General features: G+C 52.8%; 4 protein-coding genes across 4 annotated transcripts in view; 3 read left to right on the top strand and 1 right to left on the bottom strand.

The window, feature by feature from the left end:
• LOC131588612 (zinc finger protein 239-like) overlaps window positions 1–27,969 on the top strand; it is a 102,369-nt gene that overhangs the window by 62,185 nt on the left and 12,215 nt on the right. The window lies entirely within an intron of this gene.
• On the top strand, window positions 2,909–4,556 carry LOC131588629 (zinc finger protein 676-like). The gene is made up of 3 exons (XM_058857589.1): window positions 2,909–3,068; window positions 3,777–4,010; window positions 4,196–4,556. Exons 1-3 carry the CDS (start codon window positions 3,015–3,017, stop codon window positions 4,373–4,375), a joined length of 468 nt encoding a protein of 155 aa, XP_058713572.1. The 5' UTR covers window positions 2,909–3,014; the 3' UTR covers window positions 4,376–4,556.
• LOC131588567 (zinc finger protein 239-like) lies at window positions 11,395–15,186 on the top strand. The gene has a single exon (XM_058857515.1). It carries the CDS (start codon window positions 14,278–14,280, stop codon window positions 15,184–15,186), a length of 909 nt encoding a protein of 302 aa, XP_058713498.1. The 5' UTR covers window positions 11,395–14,277.
• Window positions 15,483–22,416, bottom strand: LOC131588466 (class II histocompatibility antigen, B-L beta chain-like). The gene is given in 4 exon segments (XM_058857337.1): window positions 15,483–15,701; window positions 17,009–17,078; window positions 17,081–17,291; window positions 22,406–22,416. Coding segments are annotated over 4 exon segments (498 nt in total). The 3' UTR covers window positions 15,483–15,495.

Below are 27,969 nucleotides of genomic sequence, written 5' to 3'. Positions count from 1 at the left end.
TTTTGTGGAGAATGAGACCAGATACTATTGAGAGACCACCAGCTATTCACAACCCTTCACAGAAGTAAAAGTGAATGTCATTTATTTCTATCTTTAGCACACCTTTTATAGGATTCTACAGGGTCCACGGGCTAAGCAAGTTACCATTGGCCAATACACACAGGTTTACATTTTTTCTACTGTATACATTGATATTGTTTTGCTTTACTTTCTCTTCTGCTGGAAAGTTTCAAGCACTTTAGCCTTTAATATCACAACTTATTCCAGAGGCTGGTTTGTGCAGACAGGCCTTTCATGCCCACCTTCTGTTAGAACATGATCTACAGAAATCTTCTTGAGAACTGTTTTTTTACACTTACAGTCACCACACGGTGAGTTGCTCTCTTAGGCAATCCAATTCCATGGACAGAAGATCTTCCAGTTCCAGCTCCTTGCTGCAGACAGGACACTGCCAGCCTCAGGGGCCTTTGACGGTGCCTTCTGACCACAGTTATCAACTCTGATCAGCACTGAGAGACAGCAGCATTGTACCCCAGTGTCTGAAGGGGTTTGGAGCTCTCCTGACTTCTCACTGGATCCTGCACCAGCAAAATACCTGGGCCCTGCTTGTGCAGAAGTAACTGCCTTGCACTTACCCTTGGCCAATCTGCTCCAGTTCCAGGTATTTCTCAGCAGGCTCCCCCACGCTCACACTGTTCCCTGAAAGAAACCACGTGGAAGATGCTCCCTCTCAGATGAGAGGCAGAATGCAGCCCCATTCCCTGGGGCCAGGAGCCCCTTGCTCTCAGCTGGGGAAGGACAATAAATGACCCTGTGCCATACAGCTGCAGAGCAACACTGGGTGCAGCTGATGCTGAGACACACACACAGCACCCTGCTCTGGCACACAGGAACAGAGCAGACGTACTCAGCTGCATCAGGCTCCACTCCCCGCTCCCCTCTGGCTGCAGGGCTGTGCTGCTGTCAGAATGTTCAGCCCAGGATCCTGCAGCACAGGGAGCTTCAGTTTCCTCTTCAGGAGCAGAGGGAGGTTCCCCATCCTCTTCCCAAAACTCTGCAGGTTCCTCATCCTCTTCCAAAGCACTGCAGCTTCTCTGTCCTCTTCCCAAAATGATGCAGGTTCACCATCATCTTTCCAAGCCACGGGATGTTCTCTGTCCACTTCCCATGCTGGAAGATGTTCACCCTCCTCTTCCCAAGGCACAGGATGTTCTCTGTCTTCATCCCATGCTGGGAGATGTCCACTGTCCTTGTCACACACCGCGGGAGCCTCGCCGTTGTATTCCCAAACCGCGGGTTGTTCGCCCTCGTCTCCCAGAACAGCGGGAAGTTCACTGCTCTCTTCCTCCTCTTTGGCCTCCTCTTTGCAAGCAGAGGGAGCCAGAGGAGGTGCTGATGCTGCTTTGGTGCCCTGTGGACAGACGGGAGCGTGAGGGACGGGAAGTTCTATCTCAGTTTTCACCTTCTTTATCCTCAGCTACACATCCAGCTGCACTAAGCAGAAATAGGGTTCAGAGCTCTTCAAACTAACAATGGGCTAAAGTCAACACTGCCACTTATTGTTGGGAATTCCATATTCCACCATGGCTAAAGCCAGCAAGCAATCTTCTGCCTGCAAAACCAGTCCTGCAGCTCTTCAAAAGCTCTTCAGCAGAAACAGAGAAAACTGCCAGGGATCTCTTTGCTGCTGCTGCTGCTGCTGCAAAGACACTGACAGGAACTTTCCTTCAGCCTCCCAGGCTGGCACTTGGCTGCCACAAGCCAAGCTCACAACTTGCTGCACAATTCTGAACACCAAAGCTTTCTTTCCCACTCACCGAAGGAGGAGCTGCTCGGGATCCACGCGTGAGGTGCCCTGCAACGGGAGAGGGAACATGAACCAGATGTTGTCAGGAAAAAACTGCCTGTGGTGGGAAATGAGCAAGGCAAGGCGGAGAGAGCATTTTGCTTTCACAGCATCCCTCCAGGAGCCACAGGCCCTTCACACAGCAAGCAAGAGAGCAGCACAAAATACTGGGCTGTGTCAGCTCTTGGCTGGAACAGCAAACGGAGGGGGTTCCAGGCTCCGCTGCCACAGACTCCCCGCTTGAGGGAACAGAACCCCCCCCAGGCCTCATTGCAAATGCTGTGAACGCCCCGCTGGCTGCAGACACCCCCTTTTTCAGCTGCAGCTGCTGGCAGGAGCTCTCCCAAACCAACCGTGTCCTCATGGCAATTTGGTTACAGAGTCAACTCAGTTCCAGTGGAAGAACAGAAAGCACAAAGCAAGCCCAAAGCCACAGATGCTGCACCGAGGGAAAACCTCAATTTACGTGCCAAGTGGGTTAAAAAATACCCCGAATAAGCCACAGAGAACAGAGTGCCAACTGCAGCAACCACTTGCTGCATCATTTTGGCTGCGCTGCACACGTCTGCAGACTGTACCCCTGCAAGCACAGAAGGACACCCGTCAGGGGCTGGGCTGGCTGCTGAGAATGCCTTGGGCAGGAGGATCCTCTGGCAACAAGCAGGCGCCCAGAGCCGCTCTGGACACTGAGGCCTCCGTGTCCCACAGCAACGGGAACACCACGGGGACGTGGCAACATTCCTGTGACACCACAGCAGCCGCTCACGCAAAAACTGCCTGGAAGCTTCTCCTGTGTCACAAAGGAGCACAAAGATTCCTCCCAGGGCACAGCCTATTGCCCAAAGGATCCAAGAGGAACTCTGAAAATGCAGCAAACAAGGACACCCCATAGGCCAGCCTGAGCACTGAGGAGGAACGAGGACAGGACCAAACCAAAGCAAACACGACCTGTAGCCACTGATACTGCTGAGTAAAACCAGCAAGGCTTGTCCCATCTGGAATCTTCGTTCTAGTTCTAAAAACAAGCAAGGTTCTCCACTCTAAATATACAGAAGGCAGGAACTGGGGAGGAGGTGGGATTAGGAAGGAGGAAGAGCAGGAGGAGGGAGAAAGGAAAAGGAGGAGCAGGAACAGGAATAGAAGGAGAAGCTGGAGGTTCCAGTGCCCCATGTGTCTGCAGAACCCCCGGCCACAGGCCCATCGCCCCCACCTCATCCTGCAGGTGAGCAGGGAGGGGGAGCTGGTCCCAAATCTGTCCGGGGGTCCCTGAGAGGGTCTTTTTATTGGGCTGTGTTCAGAACTTACAGATTGAGGAATTGAGCCCCAAATATTGTCTGGCATCCCTAGGAGGTTTTTTTCTCCGGGTGTGTAGGTTTGGATCTTGCAGGACCCCAAAGCTGAGCCCCTTGGGGGATCTTTGGGGTCCACGTGGCCATTGCCCAGTATTGGCTGGGGGTGGACATTGGTCCAGGGGACCCCCAGGAGCACAGAGGAGAGGAACCCCTGGGACCCCCAGAGTGGAGAGAGCAGAGAGGAGCGATCCCAGAGCTGGGGGACCCTGGCAGAATGGAGAGGTGGGAGCCTGGAGAGGAGACACTCCTGGGATCCCTGGGATCTCAAAGCAGAGCATCAGGGGAGAAGGGACCCCATGGACCCCATGAAAAGCCCCTTGATCATCGCTAAGGAGGACTCCAGAGAAGGGGGAACCCTGGAGCTTTTGGACCCCCATCATCCCAGGGAACTGAAACCTCTGGAAGCCCAAAAGTGGAAAGACAAGAGATGGGGAACTCCTGGGGGAGTTTTTTCAAGCTGAATCTTGATATTTTGGAGATTTTCATGGACACAAGACTCCTGCTGAGCTCTAGACATGGACTGGGGCAGGAGGAGCCTCTACTCCAAGGCACTCCCACTTTGGTTTCCCCCAAACCAGGATTTGTCATTCCCAAGCCATGGCCAGATGGAGGAGGAGGAAAAGCCCCGGAGATCCTGCATGAGGAGGGGCTGCAAACCCAGCCCAGGGAGCTGCAAGGAGGAAAGATCCCCCCTGTGCCAGGAAGGCGTCCGGAGATCCTGCCGGAGCTCAGAGCTGGGGGAGAGAGCTCATGATGGGGAGAACCCCCACAGATGCTTGGAATGTGGGAAGGGCTTCAGCTGGAGCTTCAAGGTGAGGGAAAACCAGAGGGTCCACCCTGGGGAATGGCTCTGGGAGTGTCGGGAGTGTGGGAAGGGCTTCAAGAATAGCTCCCATCTGATCTGGCACCAGGTGATTCACACTGGGGAGAGCCCCTAGGAGTGTGGGGAGTGTGGGAAGAGATTCAGGAAGATCTCTGTCCTGATTAACCACCATAGGATCCACACAGGGGAAAAGCCCTACACGTGTGGGGAGTGTGGAAAGGGCTTCAGCTGGAGCTCCAGCCTCGGGGCACACCAGTGCATCCTGAGTGTGGGAAGAGATTTCCAAGGATCTCAGGTCTCATCAAACATCAGTGGATTCACACAGAGGAGAGGCTCTTCTTTCCGCTGCCCTGACTGTGGGAAGGGCTTCACAAAACTGTACCCTCATCATGCACCGGCACATCCACACTGGGGAGAGGCCCTACAAGTGTCCCCAGTGTGGGAAGAGCTTCTCCAGGAGCTCTCACTGGACCCAACACCAACGGAGGCACCACTACGGGAAGCCCTGCGAGTGCCCCAAGTGCAGGAAGAGCTTCGTGCGCTGCTCCAGCTCCATCCCCCATGGGAGGATCAGCGTTGGATGATCCCCAGTGACCCCCGTTGGGCAGAGAGCCCTGGCACCTGGATGAAAACAGAGGCAGGAGCATCCACTGGGACACAGGCCAACAATGGGAATTGCAGATTGACAGCCCCTGGAGATTCACCAGGATGCAGAGGTACACCTGCAGCCCCTGGAGAAGCCTATGCTGGAGCAGGGGAATGCCTGAGATGAGGCTGTGACCCTGGGGGACACCTGTGGACAGAGGGGCCCCCGCTGGAATCGCCTGTCCTGGAAGGACTGACCCCGTGGCAGAGTGACCCACGCTGCAGCACTGTGAGGGGGCTGCTCCCCATGGAATGGACTCAGGTTGGAGAAGTTCCTGGAGACCTCTCTGGTGGGAGAGACCCCAGAGCACATCAGGGGAATGACTCCTGTCCCTGAGCAACGGGAAAAGCCCCGGAGATGAACTGACCATGGCTCCATTCCCTGTGTTCCGGCACTGCCAGGTTAGGATGCAGAGCTGGAAGGAGGGAGGGGTGAAAGGAAGGTGCTTTTAAGGGTCTTCTTATTCTCCTGCTCTGAGCTTATTGGCAATAAATTCAATTCATATCTCCTGTTTTGCCCCTGACTGTGTTTGATGAGGAAACGGTCCTGGGTCCTTAACTAATGAACCCTTGATTAAATTTTCTCTCCCTGTGTGGCTGTGGAGAGCAGTGAGAGGGCGGCTGTGGTGGGTGCCTGGACTCGGGCCAACATCATCCCACTGCAGGCGGACGTGTCCTTGTGTGGCCCTGTGCTATGGTGCCACAGTTGCTGTTGGTTTTGTTTCTCTTATCAATTTATTTTTTTCATTAAATGCTTGTGAAGCGCCCCTGGTGTCCCTCGTGTTCCCTCGGCGCCGGTATCCCTGTCCCTTCCCCTGCTCCCCGTCCCACGTTCCATCCCGGCTGGTGGAGCCTTGGAGCTGCCGTGGGGGCCGTGGGGCTGCCGGGGCCCCTTCCCAGTGCTCCCAGTGCTGGATCCAGCCTGGAGCAGCCAGCGAGGGCTTCAGCTGGGACGGCAGAGAGGCGCTGCTGGGGGGTCCCGGCTCACTTCGCTTTGGTTGGCTCTTCCCAACCTGGGGACAAACGATTTTGGGAGTTTTGTGCAAGAAATCTCTCCTCTCCTCCATTCAACCAGTGGGGTTTGGAGCAGTGTTCTGTTTTTTGGGGGGGGAAATCAAAGTAATGCACTGATGCTCCTAATTAGGACATAGGAGAAGTTAGGCTCCAGGGCTTCCCGCTGAGCCGGAGTCACCCAGCAGCCAGGGCTGGGCAAGGCGGGCCGGGAGCTGCGGACAACTTTGTTTGTTTTGGGAGCTCAATGGCGGCGCGGGCCGGGCCCGTTCCGGGGCTGTTCCTCATCCCCGCCTTTCCCCTCACGCAGCCCGGGGCGGGCCCTGAGAGCGCGGGGCGGGGCTGTGCCGTGTGCAGAGCCCGCCGCTGGCTGCGATTGGCTGCTTCTGCCGTCACTCGTGGCTCTGGCGCGCGCTGATTGGGCAGAGCGGGGACAAGCCCGGCCCCGCTGGCGCCCCCAGGGCGGCCGTGGGGCAGGAGAGCCGCCATTGCCGGAGCGTCTGTGCGGGCTCGGCAGCGGCGGCAGCAGCGGCCGGAGCCCGGTGAGACGGCGGCGGAGCTCGGAGGCGGCCCCAGCCATCGCAGGTGGGAGCCGCGCTCGGTTCTGCGGGAGCTCGGGGCTCGCTGCGGGCCCGGGAGGGGGCGGCAGGGGGCTGTGGCGGGTGGCTTGTGCCGTGGCCGGCCCGTGCTGGCCCTGGGCTGAGGGCGCTGCGGGAGCGGCTGCCCGCGGTCTCCTTGCCGCTGGGGCCTCGGCAGGAGGCGGTGGCGGAGCAGCGCTGGCTCGTCCCGCTTCGTGTCGGGAGGCCGGAGGTGGCTGCGCTGTGCCCGGGGCTGGGCGGGAAAATTCCCGGCGCCAGAGGTTTGTGTGGCCCAAGGAGCCAGAGGAGTGGTGTGCGAGTGACTTTATTGCTGCCCAAAGGGAGAGGCCATGGGCCATTTGCCATGCGCTCTCTCCAGTTGTTGGAGGACGCGGCCTCGTTTTTGTTCTGATTTTCCCGGCCGCATGTCCCTGTCCCTTTGCCCAACACTGGCGGAGGTGCTTGGAAGGTTCAGCCTGCCCGATCCGCCTGCTGCATGTCTTCGTTAATATGCACCACCCTTTTGTATAGCATCCGATATTCTGTGAAGTCTTTGTTCTATTGGAATTTAAGGAATGTATCGGGACTTTGTCTGAGCAACAATCCTTGTGAATTAGTAGCGTTTTCTGAAACTGGTGGTTTCTCCCATTGTTTGCTTATGTACAGATCCTTGGCCCCATCTCCAAGCAGAGTCACTCATTGCCTCTGTGTTTTCTTCCTGGGTGTTCTTTGGTTTTGGGATTGCTCTGTGCCCTCATTCTCTGTCCTTTTGTAGCCGTTTGTGGCTCAGGAGGCCTGGCTGCCACCTGCATCCCCTTGCTCAGCTGCTGAATGAGCTGCACTCAGCAAGGTGTGGTGCATGGTAAAAAGATGAGAGTTGCTGTAGCACATGAGAGGAGAAACAGCATTCGTTTAACCCATGGTCTGTGAGGGAACCACAAAACCGTGTCCACTACAAGCTGTGTTCTTATATCCTTCTTCATCTTCTTCTGCACTTTTTCCTTTGTGATGTGCTTGCCAAAAGTAGATTCAATCATTTAACTTTCCCCAAACCTCTCCTTTTTCTGCTAAAAGGTAATCTGATCTCATCCTGTGGTGAAATGTTGTGTTCCTCATCTGAGTGGATTGGTTGGGGGGAAGGTCAGGAGCTGGAGCTGTCTGGTTGGTTATTATTTCAATGACATCCTGTAATCTAATTATGCCATTGACATGATAAATGGGTTCTCTGGTACCTGATATGAATTCATCAGGGTTCCCAGGGTCTGGTCCATGGTGTTGCAGGATTTGTTCTGGTGGTTGTTCATCTTTTCCCCATTTCTGGGCGCTCCCTTCAGGCAGGGCTGTATCAATTGTCAGCTTTTCTCTCATTAAATCATCACATACTTGGATTCCCAACTGATTTCTCTGACCTTGTGGTAGCAAATAAACCCCAGTGGTCTGATACACCCTATATAACATAGACAGTGACAGCACAGGTTGGAGTGGGGACAGGGATGATTCCCCCCCATCTTGTTTTAGTGAAGTTTTCACAACATTCTCCATTTTCTTATTTTCTTTGCAGCTTAACCACTTTCTGTTGCAGAGTCACATATCCTCACTGTGGGCTCTGCCTTTAGCTGTGCAAATTCCATCTGTGCAAGCAGGCAGAGCTTGGGCTGAGGGGCAGAGGGAATCAGCCCAATTCCTCCTGTGGGCAGGAAGCCCCTGGGCCATTGTGCAGGCTTTGAGCCATCAGTGTTAATTTGCATTTCTAAAGCTCCTCTCCTGGCTGCCAGGAATGAAACTTCTCTTCCCGGGAGGCCATGGGATGGCTCACATGTGGCCACTCCAAAAGTGACATTTTTGAAGAAAAAAATACTATATTATCTTTTTACAAGTTAAGGGGTCACCTTTAAACCTCTTAGTTTTTTAAAATGAGGCATAAAGGTGAACATTCAAAAATGCACACCAAAATTTTGCCATCATAACAGGCATGCACACACATTCCCAAAAAAATCCAAAGGAATAAAGATTTTCTACTTCTTGCCCTAAGTCTAAATACTGATTCTCACACCCCTGGGCCAGCACTACCAGTCTAACTAACAGTATAGAAGTAGGAATATTAAGAAAGAGCATAATAATGGTGTAGTCTTGTCACCAAAACTGCGCGATGAACAAAAACTCTCCAACGATAGAAAATCAAGACATGACTTGATTCTGGCCAGGATGTGCAACAGAAATCATTAATTCCTCACTTTGGCTGGGTGTGCAGAGAAAATCATTCCATGACACATGAGTTTGACTAGATTTTTCCTAAATTTATACAGTCAGAACCCATAGAAATTCATTGGTTTGAAGGTGTGGAGTTGTTAGGATTTGGTTTCCTGTTGCACCGGGATTTCTGTGCCTGTGATGTGAATTAGGTGGGCACTCCTGGATTTCCTGCTCAGCCTTTTCCAGACCAGGTGTCTCCAGCTGTGCCTGGGGCAGTGTCTGGGGTAGATGTTGGTTGATGTTTGCTGCTGAGTGTTGATGTTTTGTTGATGGTCGTTATCTTGGGGAGAATCTTTTGGGCTATTCCCAGTCTGTTGAGATGTTAATTTCATCTGTGCTGAGTGGTGGAAAAGAAACATTAAAATTCCTTTCCCCAAGGCAAAGGCAAACCAAGTCCATTTAGAGAAATAAGATTTGAATCGATTTTAAAGTTGGTCTATTTTGCCAGCAGCTAATCCCAGGCAGGGCAGAGTGTGAGTGTAATTGAGAGGCAGAGTGGAATTGTCCCGGTGCCTTCCCCAGCAGCTGTGGCGAGGGCAGGCACAGAAAGGGCTGAAGCTGCAAGAGTGAGAGCAAGGATTGTCCCGCAGTGGCTGGAGATGGCAAAGGAGGGTGGCCAGGCCGAGGATTTGAGCAGAGGATCTGTGGGCAGGCCCAGGGGCTTCCCCCGCTGAAGAGCCCTGGCTGCTGCTGCGTTGCCTTCAGTGCAGTCTCAGGGGTGGCCTGTTTAATATTCCCTTCCAATTCAGATTTCTGAGTCTGGAAGAGCCATGGCTGGGGCATCAATAATTTTTTTCATTTTGTTAAGTTTTGTTTTCTTTCTCATATCCACTCCATAACATTGAGACTATCTGGGGGTAAAGAAGTCACACAATGCTCAGGCTAGAACAAAGAATCCTCAATCCAGCTCCTGCAATCCCCTGTTAATTGTAAGAATTGCTGCAGCTCCTTTTTAGTCCTGGGTAACATTATTTCTGAGATTCCCTGAACCCTGTCAGGGTCAGTACAAGACAAAGCTTCAGTCAAAATAGGTCTCAAATATTTAACCATTTTCTCCAATATTTGCACTTTTTTTCCAGGCACTCAAAGGTGCTTTTTAGCCTGAAAATGAAGCCATTTCACAGAGGCTTCCTCTACCTCTTCTCCTTGTCCTCCTGACTGGATCAAGTCATCTACATCCTGCATTAAGCCAGTCCCTGGAGGTGAGGTCAATTCCTTTGATATTTCCTGCAAGGCTTGCCCCAGTCAGGCCGGTGCTTCCGTGCATCCCTGCAGAAGGACCGTCCATGTCTTGAGCATTTTCCCTTCTACCTCTTGTTGCCAGCCCAAGGCAGAATTCTGTTTGCATCCTCTGTGAGTGGGCAGATCCCCAGAAAGCATCTTTTGCATCAAGTTGTGAATGGCAGCAGTGTGAGGAGAACCCCTGGTTCAGGATGGTGTAAGGATCTGAGCCTGTGGGGTGCCTCAGTTTCATCATTTCATTTCTTATTCTTGGGTCCTGCAGCATTCTGTGGATTCCATTGGATTTCTTGTTTGGCAGGATAGGAGCATTCTAGGGAGCCATCCCTGGCTCCCCAAGCCGTGCCTTGAGCAGGACTCCCAGACAGGCTGTGAGCCCTTCCTTCCCTCCCTTGGAACAGGGGATTGCTTTTAGACAGCTCCTGTCCTGGTTGCTTCAGGGAAATTTGGAGAGGCTCCATATCTAATTTTGCCAATTTCCCTGGGGCTGCCCACACCTGTGGGCTCCCTTCAGCCTAAGCTCTGCCAGACATTTGACACAGAGGTACAGCAGAACCAGCCACTGTTTCACCTTTTGCAGCATTAATTTGCATTCCCCATTTTGCCATCAAATCCCTTCCCAGTAAGTTACAATCAAAATTGTGAGCAAATAAAAATTCCCGCATTTCAAGGCAATCCCCCACATCTGCTAATAGTGGCTGAACAAAACACACTCGCTCATCATTCCCACTTAGTGCCTTAATAATTAAAATATTCCCTAGCATTTTTAGTTAGAAGATTCTGAGTGGATGAAGAGGCCCCTGTGTCCATCAGGAAAGGTCTCCTCTGGATCCAGAGCCACCCTGAATGTTCCCAAGGGCTGCAGTGTGGTGGGTCCCTGGTGTAATGGGAGCTGTGAGAGCGCTAAGAATCCGTGTCCATCAAGGGCTGGACTTGCTCGTGCTGAGGGTGCTCCTGTCTGTGCTTGCAGTGTCCTTGTGCCCTGCAGCTGGAAGGCTGATTCCTTGCCAGGGGCTGTTTGGGTGGGCTGTCCCCTGGCCAGGAGGGCAATGCCTGTGCCAGGTGCTTGTGGCCGAGGGTGTCCCCTGGGTGCTGGGGCCCCCTTGGGCCCTGGGCTTGATCCCTCAGGGGCTGTAGGAACTGTGCCATGGCCTTTGCCTTCAGCTTGGCCTTTTGCTCATCCCTTGCTGCATTCAGCTGCTGAGCCTTTGTGAGCAAGTGCTGCAGGGGCTTCTTGTGGCCCTGCTGCAGCCCCCCTCAGTGCCTGTGGGTGCTCATCCTGTGGCAGCTGCTGAGCTTTCTGCAAAATCCTTCCTTTCTCCAGGGACCCAGCACAAAATGCTTAAAAGATGATCTGGATCCTTGCAGGTCTAATCCCCATTTCTGAGCTGTTCCTTCCTGGTGCTGGCTGTGCTGAGGCTCCCCTCCCCAGCCCGTATCCCAGAGCCGGTCCCTGTCCTGCCGCAGTGTCCAAAGGCGGCCCCCCCGGCGGGCAGGGCCGGCAGCTCCACGGGGCCGGGCAGCGGCCGGGGCGTCCCGCAGCCTCCTGGGGGCCGGGGGCCACTGCCGGCCCTGCCCGGGGGGTGCTGGGGTCAGGCAGCGCCCGGCACTGAGCCCTGGCTGCCCCACAGCCCCGGCCTGGCCCCACAGCTCCCCACAGGCCCCCAGCCCGTGCTCCCGGTGTCGCAGCTCTGCGCCCGCTCCTGCCGCTCCCAGCTCAGAGAAACCCCCTGAAATCCTGACCTCCTCGTTTTGCTCTTCCTGGAATCTGGAGGTACAGAGGATCTGGATCAGCTGGTTTGGTGGTTTTAGCAGTAGCTAAAAATCACCAGAATACTTATTCATTTCTTGCTGTGAGTTATGGATTAGGAGAAGGGCAAATCAGGCTTAAAATTTAAAAGGAATAAAGAAATTTTATTCCTAGAGCTACAAAAATAAGAAACCCGAATAAAACCTCCAGACACGTTTTCTTCCCATCCCACCTTTTTCCTTGCCCAGCAGACAACATAGAGACAAAATCTGGTGTTTAAAGCAGTCCCAGCTGTACAATGGTCATTTCATCAGTCTTTGTAGAGAGAGTTCTCTCTTGTCATTCCATGGAGAGTTTTCCAGAAGAAAAACTGTTTCTTGTGGCTTTTCATTTCTCATGATTGGCCACTGCCCAGAAAAAACTCTGCCATCATTCCTTCCTCCCATTTCACACCACTCAGAGGTGCGTTCATGGGCCATGAACTCAAGGAGTATTATTTTAAGGATGAGTTATTCAAAGGCAAAGGTTCTCTTCATCTGTCTCTGTGATCATCTCTGGGAACAGAGGTTTTCTCTTTTCTTCCTGGGTGCCCAAGTATCTCCATCAACTCTCACTTTTCATTCTCTGTTCCAGCATCTCATGGGATCACAGCTACTCTACCATCTGCTTAGCTCATCAGTGGATACCTTTGCTCAGAGTTCATGGTTTGAATAGTTCATTCCACCTTATACTCTTTTCATGAATTAAAGGAGTTATTCAGAAACACTGTTCATATCCATGGCCTTACCAAAAGAGTATTTTAGCTTATTAAAGCATGTCCTCAATCTCCTTCCATCTGAGGCTTGATTCCTTCCTTCACTGACTTGGATGGTTTATGTTGTCTCTTTACATGATGATCACTCTCCCTTTCCTCTCTCTGGAAAAGGATTAAATCTGCAGGTCTCATCTGGGTAGTGAAAGGGTTTAAATCTGGTCCAAGTTTTGTGGATGATCAGGGGCAGAGGCTGGGGCTGTTTTTGATGGGTGATTTTTCAGTGGCTGTGCTGGGGGAGGGTGGCCAGCATCTCAGCACGCTGCAGGCCGATGGCTTCCCCTGCCCGTACTCGGCAGTTTCTGGTGAAATCCAGCGGCAGCAGAAATTTCAGCTGAGCCAGGGACCGGCCTGGCCCGGCAGTGCTGCTGTTCAGGGCTCAGCGGGCTTCCCGAGGGGCTCAGCCACTCTGGGAAAGGGCTCCTGCCAGTCTCCATCCCCTTCCCGGGAGCTGCTGGGCTCTGGCCCCACGCCCCCACCCCGAGGCCGTACAGGCTGTGGGGAAAGCGGGGAGGGAGGGGCCCGGCTGCACCAGAGCTCTGTTATGTTTTAAAGCCAGAAACACAAAAGACCCAAAAGCTCCTGGCTTTAGGGTTAAAAGGTGGTATTCACAAAGGTAATCTCACTTTTCATTGTTCAAACATACTATCAATTCTCAGAACTGGCCAGCTATTGGCCAGGTCTCAGGCAGAGAAGAAACTCCCAGCAGCCTCTCTCAGAGCCATCGTATTCGTGGATGTTTCCGACTTTTTTTCTTAAATGCCAACGCATCACAGCTGGCAAATTTGGAGGATAAGACCCTTCTGAAAAACATCCCAATCCTTTGTATTTTTCTCTACCCCCTCTTTTCTATCATCCCTTTTCTTACCCCATAACTTGCTCCTGTTGCTTCTTGCCTTAAGCACATTCCTGCACACTCCCTTTCAGCCAATCCCTTCCCAGCACACTAACACCATCCATCCCCGGTTGTCTAAATCCCTTCTGGACTTCCCTTCTTGCCCCCCGGGTGTCCATGTCCTTAATTCCCTCTGGGAGAATGTGCAAATGACCTCCACATGCTCCCAATGGACCCTTGAGAGATATTTTGGGGTCATCATCCCTTTGTCCAGGATGCCCCTCTAACATTCCATTTTCTCCCCTCAATGGTCCCACCTGGATCCCACCTGTGCCCTCCCCCGGGCCTTGGCGCCCCCCTTGAGGGGAATTTGGGGAGGTGGGAGGGGGGAGCGCCAAGGCCGGGCCCCCCCGCGCTGTGGTGGCGGGAGCGGCTGCAGTGGGGAGCGAGTGCGGGCGGAAGCGGCCGAGAGCCCAGCGCTGCCCCAGGCCGAGCTGGCCCAGCTCCATCCGTGCCCCTGCGGTGGGATGCTGTGGGACTGGGGGGGAAGAGGGAGGCGGCAGTGGGTGCTGGGCCTGGGGGCAGGAGGAGAAGGGAAGGAGAAGCAGGGCTGAAGAACAAAATGGTCAAACAATGCCTGTAGGAGCAGAAGGTGGGATTGTGCAGGAGAAGGAGGAAGAGGAGTGTGAGGAAGAGTAGGGACACAGGAAGAGGAAGCCGTACAAGGTTCCAGCCCTCCCTGTATCTGGAGCTCTGCCAGCTGCAGGAGTGTTGCACCTCCACATGCAGCAGATGACCGGGGAGGGGGATCCACGATTTTCACTGGGCTGAATCTTGGTGTTTCTGTGCTTTTTTTGGCTAAATGTTGGTGCTTTGGTTTTTTGCAGGGGCTGAATCTTTCTCTTTTGGAGGAGGTTTTGGCTGAATCTTGATGTTTGGGGAGTTTTTGATCTGTGCTGTGATGTTTGCAGGATGTTTGGGCTGAATGTTGTTTTTTTTTGAGGTTCTTACAGATACAAGTTGCCCAATGACTTCCTGAGATGAACTTGGGCAAGGAGGAACCCCCAGTCCAAGGCGGTCTCCTCTTGTTTTTTCCCCCCAAACCAGGATTTTTCGTTCCCAAACCGAGGCCAGATGGGGGAGAAGGAAAAGCCCTGGAGATGCCACACAATGAGGGGCTGCAAACCCAGCCCAGGGAGCTGTGAGGAGAAAGGACTCCCCCTCTCCTGGGAAGGCGACCAGAGATCCAGCCGGAGCTCAGAGCTGGGGGAGAAGCCTCATGGTGTGGAGAAGCCCCACAAGTGTTTGGAATGTGGGAAGGATTTCAGCCACAGCTCTGGCCTGCTCCAGCACCAGAGTATCCACACTGGGGAAAAGCCCTACAAGTGTGGGGAATGTGGGATGAGCTTCAGACGGAGCTCCTATCTGATCCGGCACCAGAGGATCCACACTGGGGAAAGACCCTACGAGTGTGGGGAATGTGGAAAGAGCTTCAGCCAGAGGTCCAACCTGAGGTATCACCAGAGGATCCACACTGGGGAACGGCCCAATGAGTGTGGGGAATGTGGGATGAGCTTTAGCATGAGTTCCAGCCTGATATATCACCAGAGGGTTCACACTGGGGAAAAGCCCTATGAATGCAGGGAATGTGGGAAGAGCTTCAGGAACAGCTCCAGCCTGATCCAGCACCAGAGGATCCACAGTGGGGAAAAGCCCTACACCTGCTTGGAATGTGGGAAAAGCTTCGGGCGGAGCTCCAGCCTTAGATATCACCAGCTCATCCACACTGGGGAGAGGCCCTATGAGTGTCCTGAGTGTGGGAAGAGGTTTCAGACCACCTCCACTCTCATCAAACATGAGCGGATTCACACAGACGAGAGGCCCTTCCGCTGCCCCGACTGTGGGAAGGGCTTCAAGCAAAACTCGAACCTCACTGTCCACCGGCGCATTCACACTGGGGAGAGGCCCTACGAGTGTCCCCAGTGTGGGAAGAGCTTCTCACAGAGCTGTAACTTGACCCAGCACCAACGGAGGCACCAGTAAGGGAAGCCCTGCGAGTGCCCCGAGTGCGGGAAGAGCTTCGTGCGCTGCTCCAGCTCCATCCCCCATGGGAGGATCGGCGTTGGATGATCCCCAGTGACCCCCGTTGGGCAGAGCCCTGGTGATCCGTGGTCCTGGTGATCCATGTTGGGAAGACACCTGGCTGGGAGGCTCCACATCCTCCTGGCTCTCTGTGAGCACCTGGATGAGCACAGGGGAGGAACATGCATTGGGACACAGACCAACAATGGGAATTCCTTGGGGGGAGTGGATTTGTTGACTTTGAATCCTAGAGAACCTTTTGCCGCTGCCTCAGGAGCTTTGTGGGCAGAGAAAAGGGCGTGACACCAGACTGGGGGAAGCACACACACTCCAGGGGAGGGAGACATGAGCCCTGGGACCCCTCCTCACCTTCTTGCAGAGGCAGAAGCCAAACCCCAGTGCCAGGAAGACGAAGCCCAACAAGGAGCCCCCGATCCCCGTCAGCATCTTGCTGCGGGTGTCGTCCGATGGCATGTCTGGGAGGTCTGCAGGGGTCAGGATCCCCCCCAAAACCTCTCACAGATGCCCCAAGCCCCTCCAGGGACCCTCCCAGTCTCCCCCAGCTCACCCAGGACCCTCTGAAATCTTCTTTGGAGTCACTGATTTTAAAATATGATGAATTAGAGAAAAATTAGAGATCTTAGCTGGAGACAGGACTTGCTGGAACTAGTTAGAGTCAATGATTAAGTTAGAAGCAGAATTTGAGATAATCAATCTCGGTCTTAGGTAAAAAATTACTTGTCATTGTATGTTTGTTCAGCTGTGCTTATAACGAGAAAAGAGAAACTGATGAATGCCTTCAGGAAGATCACAGACTTTACATCTGGAAACCCATTTTAAAGTCACAAGGGAGGAAACTGGAGTTGTACCAAATGTCATTTGTAATGTCAACCATTGTAAAGGTAGAAAGGTGAGAGTGAGGAAGAGCGGTTTTCCTTCATCTCTTGATGACCCCTCCTCACTAAAACGACCCCCTCCTCAAATTAGGGAGCCAACCACGCAGGCATAATGACTTTTTAATCTCATTACCGTGCTTTTTAATCCAAGGTGGGGAATGAGAGGTGTTAGCATTGTGAATATGTATTAGTATTTTGAATATTCAAGACTTCTGTAAATAAATACACACTGGAATCTTTTTTCAGCTTGCAGTGTGTATGAAGGGGATGACTCCTGCACTTGCCCAGTGCTGTGATTAAACATCCACTTTGTAACTTTAAACTGTTGGAGAGGTTTTTTGTCCATTAACAAATTGATGTTGATACTGGATCAATATTGCTATTTTGGTAAATCACTGCCAGTCTCTTCCCAGCCTCCCCAGGACCCACCAAAGCCCCTTCTGTTCCTCTCAGGATCCCACAGCCTGCTCCCAATTCCTCCCCACTGCCCCTGAACCCCCAAACCCTCTCCCAGTCCCTTCCCAGCCCCACCAGGACTCATCAAGACTCCTCCCAGTCTTTTCCCAGTGCAACCAACCTCATTCTAATCCCTGATTTCCAATCCCCAATCTCCTTCCAGCCCCTCCAGACTCACTCAAATCCCTCCCAGTGACACCCAGGGCCCCCAAACTCCCTCCCAGTGTCCATCAGGAACCCCAGAACCCCAACACCCTCCCCAACATCCTTCAAACCCCTTCCCAGCCATCCTAAGCACCTCAATCCCTTCCCCAGTTTAAACCAGTCTATCTCAAACTCCCTCCCAGTTCCTCCCAGCACACCCCAATCCCCCTCTGGGCCCCCCCAGTGCCTCCCCCGCTGCCCCCGGCGCTGTGGGGGCCGGGCCGTGCCCCAGTGCCGGCTCAGGGGGTGCTCCAGGCTGACGTGCTCCACCTGGCAGCTGGAGCTGAGCCCGCATTGCCGGGGGCGGTTTCCAGCAGCACCAGGAGCTGCTGGCTCCAGTCCCCGCTGGGGAGCACGGCAGTGGCCAGCACGTGGCCCGAGAGCTGCTGCTGGCCCTGGGAGCAGCTCAGCTGGATGTGGGCAGGGGAGAAATCCATCAGGGAGCAGAGCAGGCAGCCGGGGCCGGGCTGGGAGCTCGAGGGCACCAGCGAGATGGACACACTGGGGGCACTGGGAGAGACTGGAGAGAAGTGTGTGGCATTGAGAGGGACTGGGGTGGCACTGGGAGGGACTGGTGGCACTGGGAGGGACTGGGGGCACTGGGAGGGACTGTGGTGGTACTGGGATGGACTGGGAGAGCCACGGGAGCCATTGGGAGGGACAAGGGGCCCCGGGGATGGGCAGAAGGAAGGCTGAGGGCTCTGGGCTGATTCCCAGGGAGGTTTGGAGGGACACGGCCGGGCCCCTCTCCGTGCCCCGAGAGCAGCGGCCCGGACAGAAAAGTTCAGGAGCGGCAGGAGGTGTTTCTCAAGATTGATTTTAATCCTCATTCTCCTGGTCTGATTTGCTCAGTCCTAAGTTCAGTTCATTTCCCCATGTCGGGCTGTTGTGCCCGTGATGGTGATCTCTGAGTGACCTCTCCCTGCCCTTGTCCCGACCCACGAGGACTTGGATTTGTTTCAGTTCAGTGGAATTCATGGTGATTTGGGGGGAGCTGGAGCAAAGCAGCTGGAAAGCACAGTGGGCTTGACAGGGACTGAACCAGGGCAGGAGTTGGGGCTGCCTCGAGTGAGCTCTCACAGTGTGAACCTTCATGGGGTCTTTCTAAGGGAATTCTGTAGAAGATTGACATTCATTATTAAAAAGCAGTGTCACAAGTGGAGCTCTGCTTTCAGCTTGAAATGAGGGGATGGAACATGGGCACTGGGACTTCCATAACCTCAAGTTGTTCCTTGATACTGGACACTTTAGCTTTGGCAATCTGAAGCCCTTCAGCAGCAATGGCTCTGCCACCCCCTGGTTTCTGGCTCAGACCCAGCTCGGAGCTTGGACAAGGTCTGGGCTTTGTTCTCTTGAGCTTCGGAAGCCTCCCGGGAAGCACCAGCCCTCCCCAGCCCACCCTTGGTAGGACTTTTTCTTTTCTCTCTGCTGACGATTTTATCCCCAAAACTGCCGTGGGAACGTTGTATCCAAGCACATCCTCCAGCGCTGCACTTTCCTCCTGTGAATTCCCTGTGCAGGGAATGTGTCTGTGCTTTTCCCTGCTCTGTTGACTGACAAACAAACCTGAGCCCGTGGGACAGTCAGAGCTCCTTCATGCAATGAAATCAGGTTGTGTTGATCATGGCATGTTCTGGAGGAGCTTTTCTTGGTGTGTCTTGTGCTGCTGGAAATGACACAAGAGCCAGGAGGGAACAGAAGCTGCTGCTGCCCGTTGGCTCAGGGCCAGGGAACCAAGTTGTGCTCCCGTGCAGTTGGGCCCTGCTGGAAGCAGAGCCGCCTTTCCCTTGAGCAGCTCAAGCTTGTGACAGCTCCAAACAGGAAACCTCAGCAGAAAACTCTTCCTCCAAGCTCAGCTGCTTTCCCTCCTGCAGCTGTTTGGGAAAGAGCCTCAAAGCACAGACTCTGCTGGGAGCCATTGGTGCATTTCCTCCCTCCCGGCAGCAGCAGCAGCTCCTGAGCCCTTCACGGGCTCCTGTCCCCTCCCAAACCCTTCAGCTCCCTTTGAACTCTCAGCAGTCACTAACATATGCATTTCTTTCATATTTAAACTGCATTTAAACTTCTCTTTTTCTCTCCTGTCTATCTTTTTAATCTCCTCTTTATCTCCTTTAATCTCGTCAGCACCAGTAGGATGGGGATGGAGTCTTGGGGTGGGTGTGGGATGAACTGAGGATCCAGCAGAGAAGGGCAAGGCAGAGGGGAGAGGACTCAGCCAACCCTTCTCCTGCTCTCTCCTCCCCCAGGGTGCAGCTAAAGCAAGTCAGACTGGAAAGGATCCCACAAATGCTGTGTTCTCCTCCCTCTGAGCTTGGCTGGGGATCCTCAGCTTCAGCCTGGTGCAGTGATGGCTTAGATTTACTAATTTGAGTTTTTTGGCTACAGCACTAAATAATGTGGTGGGTTTAGTACTGGCTGAAATCTCCAGGGCACTTACTCATTTCTTGCTGTGACAGAAATTATTAGGAGAGAGGCAAAACAGGAATAAAGAAACTTTATTAACAGGACTACAAGAAAAAGAAACCAGAATTGAACTTTCAGAACACCTTTCCTCCCCCTGATTACCTTTTTTTTTGTTTTAACTGACAATGTAGAGATAGAACTTGGGATGCTACAACAGTATTCATTTTACAATAGTTTTTATTAGATTTTTTTATGTCATGGAGACTTTTTTACAAGGAACAGATTTTTTGTGTTTTTTTATTTTTACAAATCACAGCCGCCTGGGAAGAAATTTTGCTATCATGACATTTTTCTCATTTTTACAGCCCTCTGAGAGGTGTTTCTATGGGTTATGAATTCATGGGGTGTTATTTTAAGGATGAGTTGGTTGAAGGCAAAGGTTTTCTTCATCTGTTTTTGTGATCATCTTTGGAAACAGAAGGTTTTTTCTTCTCTCTTTGGGGGCAAAGGGCATTTTATTGTTTTTATTTATTTTTCTGTTCAAACTTTTTATGGGATTACAGTTACTTTAACATTTGTTCGGTTTCATTTATGGATGCTTTCATTTAGATTTACAGTTTGAATATTTTTTTATTCTTTTTTCATTAATTAAAGGAGATACTTTCATATATCATTGTTTATTTCTATGGCTTTACTAAAAGAATATTTTCATTTCAATTGCCATTTTTTCATTTCTTTTCTATTTAAGGTTTAACTTTTTTTTTACTGACTTTGATGTTTTTATGGGGTTTTTTTGTGTGTTGTTACTCTGTCCTTCTCTGTCCCTGGAGAGATGAACAAGGTTTGTAGGTCTCATCTCTGTATTGAAAGGGTTAATATCTTGCCCAGGCTCATAATCTTCCTAGTGTTCCAATAAATAGGTACTGTGAGGGATACATATCACAGGTGAGCACCCACTGCACAATCTGCTTTGGATTAAATCCCATCTCCGTCTTCATCAGCTCACAGTCACTGTGACACTATTCCTGCATGGAAGAAACAGGTTGGGATGCCCCTTTCTGCTTTTGGTCCTTTTTTTTGCTGCTGGAGGGACTGATAAGAACCTGAGCAGGCCGAACTACACCACATGAAAAGGACTTTTCTTCCTAGATTTACCATTTCATCGAGTAGTGAGAGGTTTTATTGTTTAATATTATTCAATTTCTTTTACATAAACAGTTTTTTCCACTTTTCTTGAAAGAATTTTTTTTTTCTGGAGTGGAGGAGTAGTTTGAATTTTGCTTTCCTGGGGGAACCCCATTTAAGGTTCTCTCCCAGATTTGCCCTAAACTAGGAAACATGGTCATCACATGGTCACGGTCCTCTCATGGTCATGGTCATGGTCATGGTCATCTCATGGTCATCTCTTGGTCTCAATATCTCATGTTCGTGGTTATCTCACAGTCGTAGTTGTGTCATCATTACAGTCATGGTCATTTCCTCATCACCATCATCTCATGCTCATGGTCAACTCGCCGTCATAGTCATCTCATGGTTGCCTCATGGTCGTGGTTATCTCACAGTCGTAGTTGTGTCATCATTACAGTCATGGTCATTTCCTCATCACCATCATCTCATGCTCATGGTCAACTCGCCGTCATAGTCATCTCATGGTTGCCTCATGGTCATGGTCATCTCCTTATCACCATCATCTCATTGTCATAGTCACTCCATGGTCACAATCATTTCATAGCCACGGTCATATTGTTGTCACCTCATGGTCATCTCTTAATCCAAATCACCTCATACCACAGGTGTGTCATGGTCATCTTATGGTCATTTCATGGGCATGTCATGGTCATCTCATGGCCACAATCATATCATGGTTGCCGCGGCAGTGTCGATGACAGGGGTGCCGCGACTACCCTGAAGAAGCCATCCTGAAAAGGACTGTCCAGGGGCACAGGCACGTCCTCTTCCCGGCGAGTGATCTCAGCTCAGCAGCAGCATGCAGGCAACACGGAGAGAGAGACTAGAGAGCTGTATGGCATTCCACTGAGAAGTAGCCTTTATTATAGCAGGGCCCTCAGTGAAGGGAGCCAGTGACAGCAGCTGCCTGAACTGGGGAAAAACCAGGGTATTTATAGAGGAGGAGAGGGGCAGGGGAAACTTGGATACATGTATCGGGGTGGACTGATAGGGAGGGAAACCAATGGGGTGTAACAAATTAACATGTTCAACTCAAAGGCCTCTGGGAGTGACACTTTTTCTCTGCATGATATAAAAGTGTCTTGCCTAGGAAGAAGCTCTCCAGGGGAGAGCCAAGATTTCTGAACTGGCCAGTTCCCTGGCCTCCACACATGGTCATCTTACAGTCATGGCTGTGTCACAGTCATGCTTATTTCATGGTTTTGGTCATCTCATTGTAATGACCATCTCATGGTCTTGATCACCACATGGCCATGGTGTGGTGTGGTCATCACTTGGTCACAATCACCACATGCTCATGGTCATGTCATGGTCATGTCCTGGTCATGGTCATCTCATTATTACTTCATGGTCAACTTATGGCCACAATCATATCATGGTCACCTCACAGCTGTGCTTGTGTCATGGGCATGGTTATCTCTTGGTCAACTCATAGTCAGAATCATGTCATGATCTCGATCATTTCATGGTTGTGGTTGTATTATGGTCACAGTCATGGTCATCTCATGGCCTTGATCACCACATGGCCATGGTTGTGTTGTGGTCATGTCTCGGTCACAGTCATCACATGCTCATAGTCACCCCATGGTCATGGTCGTGTCATGGTCACATTCATGGTCATCTCACTGTAATGGTCATCTTATGATCATGGGTGTGTCATGGTCATGATAATCTCATGATCATCTCATGATCATCTCATGGTCACAGTCATCTCACTGTAATGGTCATGTCCCAGTCACCTCATGATCATGGTCACACATGGCCATGGTGTGTTGTGGTCATCTCATGGTCATCTCTTGGTCACAATCATCTCATGCTCATGGTCACCTCATAGTCATGGTCATCTCATTGTAATGGTCATCCCATGATCATGATCATTCCATGGCCATGGTTGTGTCATGGTAACGGTCATGGTCATTGCACGGTTATGGTCATTTTATGATCATCTCATGATCAACTCATTTGCCACCATCTTATCATGGTCATCTCTCAGTGGTGGTTGGGTCGTGATCACGGTTATCTCATGATCTCACGTCCATCGCATGGTCGTTTCCTGATAGTCATCATCTCATCCTCTCAGTCATCTCATTGTCATGGTCATCTCATGGTCACAATCACATCATGGTCACCTCATGGCCATCTCGTGTTCACAATGATCTCATGAGCATGGTCATCTCATGGTCATCTCTTGGTCACAGTCATCACATGCTCAAAGTAATCTCACATTCATGGTCATCTCATCATGATGGTACATGACCATGGCTGTTTCATGGTCACAGTCAAGGTCATTGCATGTTCATGGCCATCTCATGGTCACAATCATGTCATGGTCATCTCACGGTCAACTCATGGCCAATCATAACATGGTCATTTCATGGTTGTAGTTGTGTCACAGTCACGGTCATCTCATGGTCATGGCCATTTCCTGATTACCATCATCTCATGGCCATGGTCATCATATGTAATGGTCATGGTTCTGTCAAGTTCATATCATGGTCATGGTCATCATATGGTCACGGTCATCTCAAGGTCATGGTTGTGTCATGGTCATGTCATGGTCCTGTTCATCTCATCATCATCTTGTGGTCATCTTATGGTCACTATCCTGTCATGGTCTTAATCCTGTCATGGTCTGTCGCCCTGAAAACTCAGCTTCTGAGCTTGCTAACATAGTTTTCTAAAGACTTTCCCAGGACAGTAACTGTAAACATAGATATTTGTACATTCTTTCTGTTACGCGTCTTGTGATGGACATCTCTCATGGCCAGTGCAGTGAGAAAGTGTTATCCTGACCATCCAATCCCTGGCTGTGGTCAGGAGCCTATAAATCCTGGAGGGAAAAATAAACTCTCTCTTCTTCTCACCACACCTCGACCTGTGTCCGTGTGATCTATTCATCTTCAGCGGCAACATCTGGTGAACCCCTACGTGTCTTGCACGTGTGTTACAGGGTACTGTCTAGCCTGTGGCTATGGCTCTTTTTGGGCTCTCTCCTACAGGGGGCCTGGCGATGGAGATACGGTATGCGGTGTTGGATCAGAGAGGGATTGATGTTTCGAATGCTGAGTTCCAGCGATTGTGTGAGTATGGCAGAGATGAGGGTTTTTTCCCTGTGGTTGAGGCCCTGTTTTCGAAGTCGGCTTGGGATGCTTTAGGCGATTCCCTGCTCGAGGCTCTGCTGCTCGATTATGAGCCCCAGCTGGTCCAGCTGCTAAGGGCTTGGCGGCAGTGCGCCCGTGTTTTGCATGGTCGCTCGCCCTCTTCTGTGAGTTCTGTGGCCGCTCTCTCTGATCTGGATGAGAGCGGCGACTCTGATTCCAGCTGTGGCAGCGAGGCGGAGTTTTCCCTCTCCCCCAGTGATGCGGAGCAGGTGGATGAGGCCCCGTCTCGCCCAGCACCCCGGCGGCGCCGGTCTGGGGCAGGGTTGGATTCCGGCCGGTGGGCTGTCAGAAGCACCGCGGAACGGGGGGATGTAACTCCACCGCGTCCGGCACCCCGGCGGTGTCGGGCTGGGGTGGGATCGCCTCCTTGGTGTGCTTTCCCGGCACAGGCCGATGGGGGGCCGCCTGAGCAGGGAGCGCCGCCGCCCCTGGGGGCGATGTCAGGGACGGTCCCCTGTCCCCGCTGTGGCTGGGCTGTGTCGTATCCCGCTGTGGGGGATGGGGCAGGCCCGGGCTCTGCGGCAGCGCCTGCGCACGCTGCTCCAAAGGGGGGCTGGCCGGTACCGGCTCCTGGCTTTCGCGCTCCCGACGGGATGTTGCTGGGGGCGCTGCCGAGCGTTGTCCCTCCCGCGCCGGATTTGTGCGACGTGAGGCCGGGTGCGGCGCGTTGTGTAGACGCTGGGCCGGCTGCCAGCTCCGGGGCATGGGTTTCTCCCCCTGCGAGCCCGGGACGGCCCCTGGGGGCGGAACGGGACGGTGCTGCGTCTCCACGGGCTACGCCCCAGCCGGCGCCGCGTTCCCCCCCCTAGCGGGAGGCAGGCCGCGCTGCGCCGGCTTCACCTCGCCCCGCCTCGCGTTCTCGGGCATCGCTGGCGCCTGCGGCTGGAGGCAGCCCCCCCCCGTCGCCTCCGGCGGCCCGGGCGGATCGAGGTCCCGCACTGTTTACCATTGGTTCGGGTGGTGATGCCGCGGGGACGAAGCCGGTGGCCCCCAAGGGGAAGGGATCCCGGGCTGCTAAGGCTTCTTCGGCTACCCGGTGGACCTTGCCTTCCTGCCAGATGACCGTGCGGCCGAAGCGTCCGAAAGCCTTTTGGGGTGCTGTGAGGGTTAAGGTTGATGAGGTTGAGGGCGGCCCCCTGGACGGCGAGGATGCCTCCTCAGACTCCACTGGTGTTACGGTGGCTGTGGCGCCAGATGCTGTGGTGCGGTCTTCCAGCCCGGTACCTGAGCCTGTCTCGGGGCACTCTCCAAGACGGGGAGCGGCAAGTGAGGCCGCTCCTCCAGGGGGGTACCAGGCATTTCCTGTGCTTCAGGATGGGACTCAAAAGACTCATCAGCCGTTACCCTGGAAGGCTTTGACAGATCTCCACGAGACGGCTGAAAAGCATGGCCTTGGATCGAACGAGGTTATGCAGGCTCTTCGAGGCATTGTGGGGGGTGTGCTGGTACCCTATGACATTCGGAATATAGCCCGTGTTGTTTTTCAGCCAGTGGAGTATGGCATTTTTGAGGGGGTATGGGCTGAGATGGCTTGTCAAGTGGTACTGCAGAATGCTGCCTTGGGTCAGCGAGATCCCAGGCAGGTGGCCGGTTCAGATGTTCTGCTGGGTAAGGATGTCTTTGCTGATGTTAATAGGCAGGTTAACCTTGACCCTCTTGTACTTGAGCAGTGTAAGGAGACCGGCGTGGCGGCGTTGGTGCGGACCTTAGAACTGGCCGCCCCCAAGGAGCCCTTTGCAACTGTTGTCCAGCGAGATGGCGAGTCTTTTCTGCGTTTTGCAAATCGGCTGACTGCTTCTGTGGAGCAGCAGGTGCAGGATGGTATGGCGAGGGAGATGATGCTTAAGACTCTCGCAAAGACTAATTGTAATGCCGCATGTCGGAGGGTCATTAGTGCGATCCCTGGTGATCCTTCACTGCCACAGATGGCGTGAGCCTGTGTAGAGGCTGGTGTCGATGTTGGAGAGACCCCTACTGTGGCTGCTGCGCAGCGGCCACCTTGGGTGAAGCTGCCGGGTGGGCAGCAACAACGGGGAACCACTCAGGCCGGCAAGAAGCAGAAGAAGAAGGCGCAGGGAGCCTCGGCTCCTCTGTATTACTGCGCCCGGTGTGGTAGGGCCAATCATGGGGCGGATGTGTGCAGGGCGACGGTCCATGTCAATGGTAAGTCTTTGACAGGCTCGGGAAACGAGAAGCCGAGCGCGAAGGGGAGACGCGCTCAGACACAAGTCTCTCTTCACACTCCGGAGCCAATGGAGGTCTGCTCAGCCGGCTTGTAGCCAGCACCTCCGGCTCTGCAGGCCTTGATGTCTGCACAGCAGACACGGTTGTCTTGGACTCTTGTAGGGTGCACAGGGTTCCTTTGGATGCCTCAGGCCCAGTGGGTGGAGGCATGAGGGCTCTTCTTGTGGGGAGATCTAGTGCCACTGCTCAGGGCATCATTGTGCACCTGGGAATCATTGATTCAGACTTCACGGGGCGGATTTATGCCATGGTTTCCACACTCACCCCTCCTGTTACTATCCCTGCGGGAACCAGACTTGCTCAACTTGTGCCCTTTAAGTCTTGTATTCGCAGGGCGGAAGGTCGGCAGCGGGGAACTGGCGGCTTTGGATCCACGGGGCCACCTCAGGTTCACTGGACTGCAGTTCTGGCAGCCAAGGATCGTCCTGAGCGGCTCTGCATCCTGTCCAACCCTGGTGAGACGCCATCAGAAGTCAGTCTCCGCGGGCTTCTTGACACTGGCGCAGATGTTACAATCATCGGATCTGCCGACTGGCCCTCGGGATGGCCCTTGGACCCGGTGCAGACGTCAGTTGTGGGGCTGGCAGGAGCTGTGCAATGCTATGTGAGCCGAAGGCCTGTGTTCGTCACGAACCCCGAGGGGGACACGGCCATGGTCTGGCCGTATGTCACGAAAGACTCCCGGTTAACACTCTGGGGGAGGGACGTTCTGGCTGCATGGGGGGTGCGTATGGGGACGGATTTTTGATGGGGGCCACTGTGTTGGAGGGTGCAGATTGTCCTACACCTCCCATACGTTGGTTGGTGGACAAACCCGTTTGGGAAAATCAGTGGCCCCTCTCTCAAGATAAGTTAGTCGCCCTCCGTGAATTGGTGCAGGAACAGTTGGACTAGGGTCATCTGGAGCCTTCAACCAGTCCCTGGAACACTCCTGTTTTCTGCATCAAGAAGAAGTCTGGGAAATGGAGGTTATTGCAAGACCTCCGGAAAGTTAATGCCGTGATGGAAAGCATGGGGGCATTGCAGGTTGGAATGCCATCGCCCACCATGCTTCCTGCTGATTGGCCCGTTCTCATTGCGGATCTGAAGGATTGTTTCTTCACAATTCCTTTGCATCCCGATGACAGACTGAAATTTGCTTTCTCAGTGCCGGCTATCAATAATGCTGAGCCTGCACAGAGATATCAATGGAGGGTTTTGCCGCAAGGCATGAGAAACTCACCGGCCCTTTGCCAATGGTATGTGGCTCGAGCCCTGTCTGGAGTTCGCGAGCAGTTTCCTGATGCTCATATTTATCATTATATGGATGACATCTTGGTGGCTGCGCCCACCCAGGATGAGCTGCTGAGGATACGGCCTCAGCTGCTCACTGCTTTGCATTCTTATGGGCTGCAAGTGGCTCCAGAAAAGGTTCAGCAACAACCTCCTTGGAAGTACTTAGGGATGAAAATTTTGGAATGGACAGTCCAACACCAGGAGGTGCAATTTGTGCATTCGGTGAAGACACTGAATGATGTTCAGAAATTGGTGGGTGTCGTTACTTGGTTGCGTCCCTACTTGGGACTGACCACGGCACAATTATCCCCCTTGTTTGGTCTATTGAAAGGGGACTCTGATTTAAAGTCACCTCGGACACTGACCCCGGAGGCACAGCAGGTACTGGAGGAGGTTCAGCGAGCGGTCTCCGCTCATCAGGTTCATCGCATTGACCCTTCCATTGATGTCGCTGTGTTCATTGTTACTCCAGATTTGCATCCTGCGGGTATCACTGGCCAGTGGAATGATGAGTGGTCTGATCCCTTGCATGTCCTAGAATGGATTTTCCTGCCCCATCAGCCGCAGAAGACGGCGACAACGATGTTTGAGCTGATAGCTCATTTGATAATTAAATGCCGACAACAGTGTTTACAATTGATGGGTGCAGATCCCGCAAAGATTGTGCTCCCGGTACCGCGGGAGGATTTTGATTGGAGCTTTGCAAACAGTATTTCCATGCAAAGTGCTCTGGAGAATTTTTCTGGGCACATCACTTACCATCTGCCCAGTCATAAGTTGCTGCAAGTGGCAAACTTCATAAAACTTTCTTTGCGGCCCAAACATAGTCAGGAGCCTGTGCAAGGCCCCACTGTCTTTACTGATGGTTCAGGGAGGACTGGAAAGGCCATTGCTACCTGGAAGGAAGGATCTGAGTG

This window comes from Poecile atricapillus, chromosome 26 (assembly GCF_030490865.1).
Source record: "Poecile atricapillus isolate bPoeAtr1 chromosome 26, bPoeAtr1.hap1, whole genome shotgun sequence".
Lineage (NCBI taxonomy): Eukaryota > Metazoa > Chordata > Aves > Passeriformes > Paridae > Poecile > Poecile atricapillus.
Note: the sequence above shows the minus strand (reverse complement) of the source record. Positions and strands in the feature narration are given on the sequence as shown.

What these genes read in the sequence shown, in the direction of transcription:
- LOC131588567 (XM_058857515.1), top strand. Translation starts at nt 14,278, where the DNA reads ATGGGGGAGAAGGAAAAGCCCTGGAGATGCCACACAATGAGGGGCTGC.
- LOC131588629 (XM_058857589.1), top strand. Translation starts at nt 3,015, where the DNA reads ATGTGTCTGCAGAACCCCCGGCCACAGGCCCATCGCCCCCACCTCATC. An exon ending in GCCCCCACCTCATCCTGCAG is followed by an intron (nt 3,069 to 3,776) that starts GTGAGCAGGGAG and finishes CCCCCAAACCAG; the next exon opens with GATTTGTCATTCCCAAGCCA. An exon ending in GCTTCAGCTGGAGCTTCAAG is followed by an intron (nt 4,011 to 4,195) that starts GTGAGGGAAAAC and finishes TAACCACCATAG; the next exon opens with GATCCACACAGGGGAAAAGC.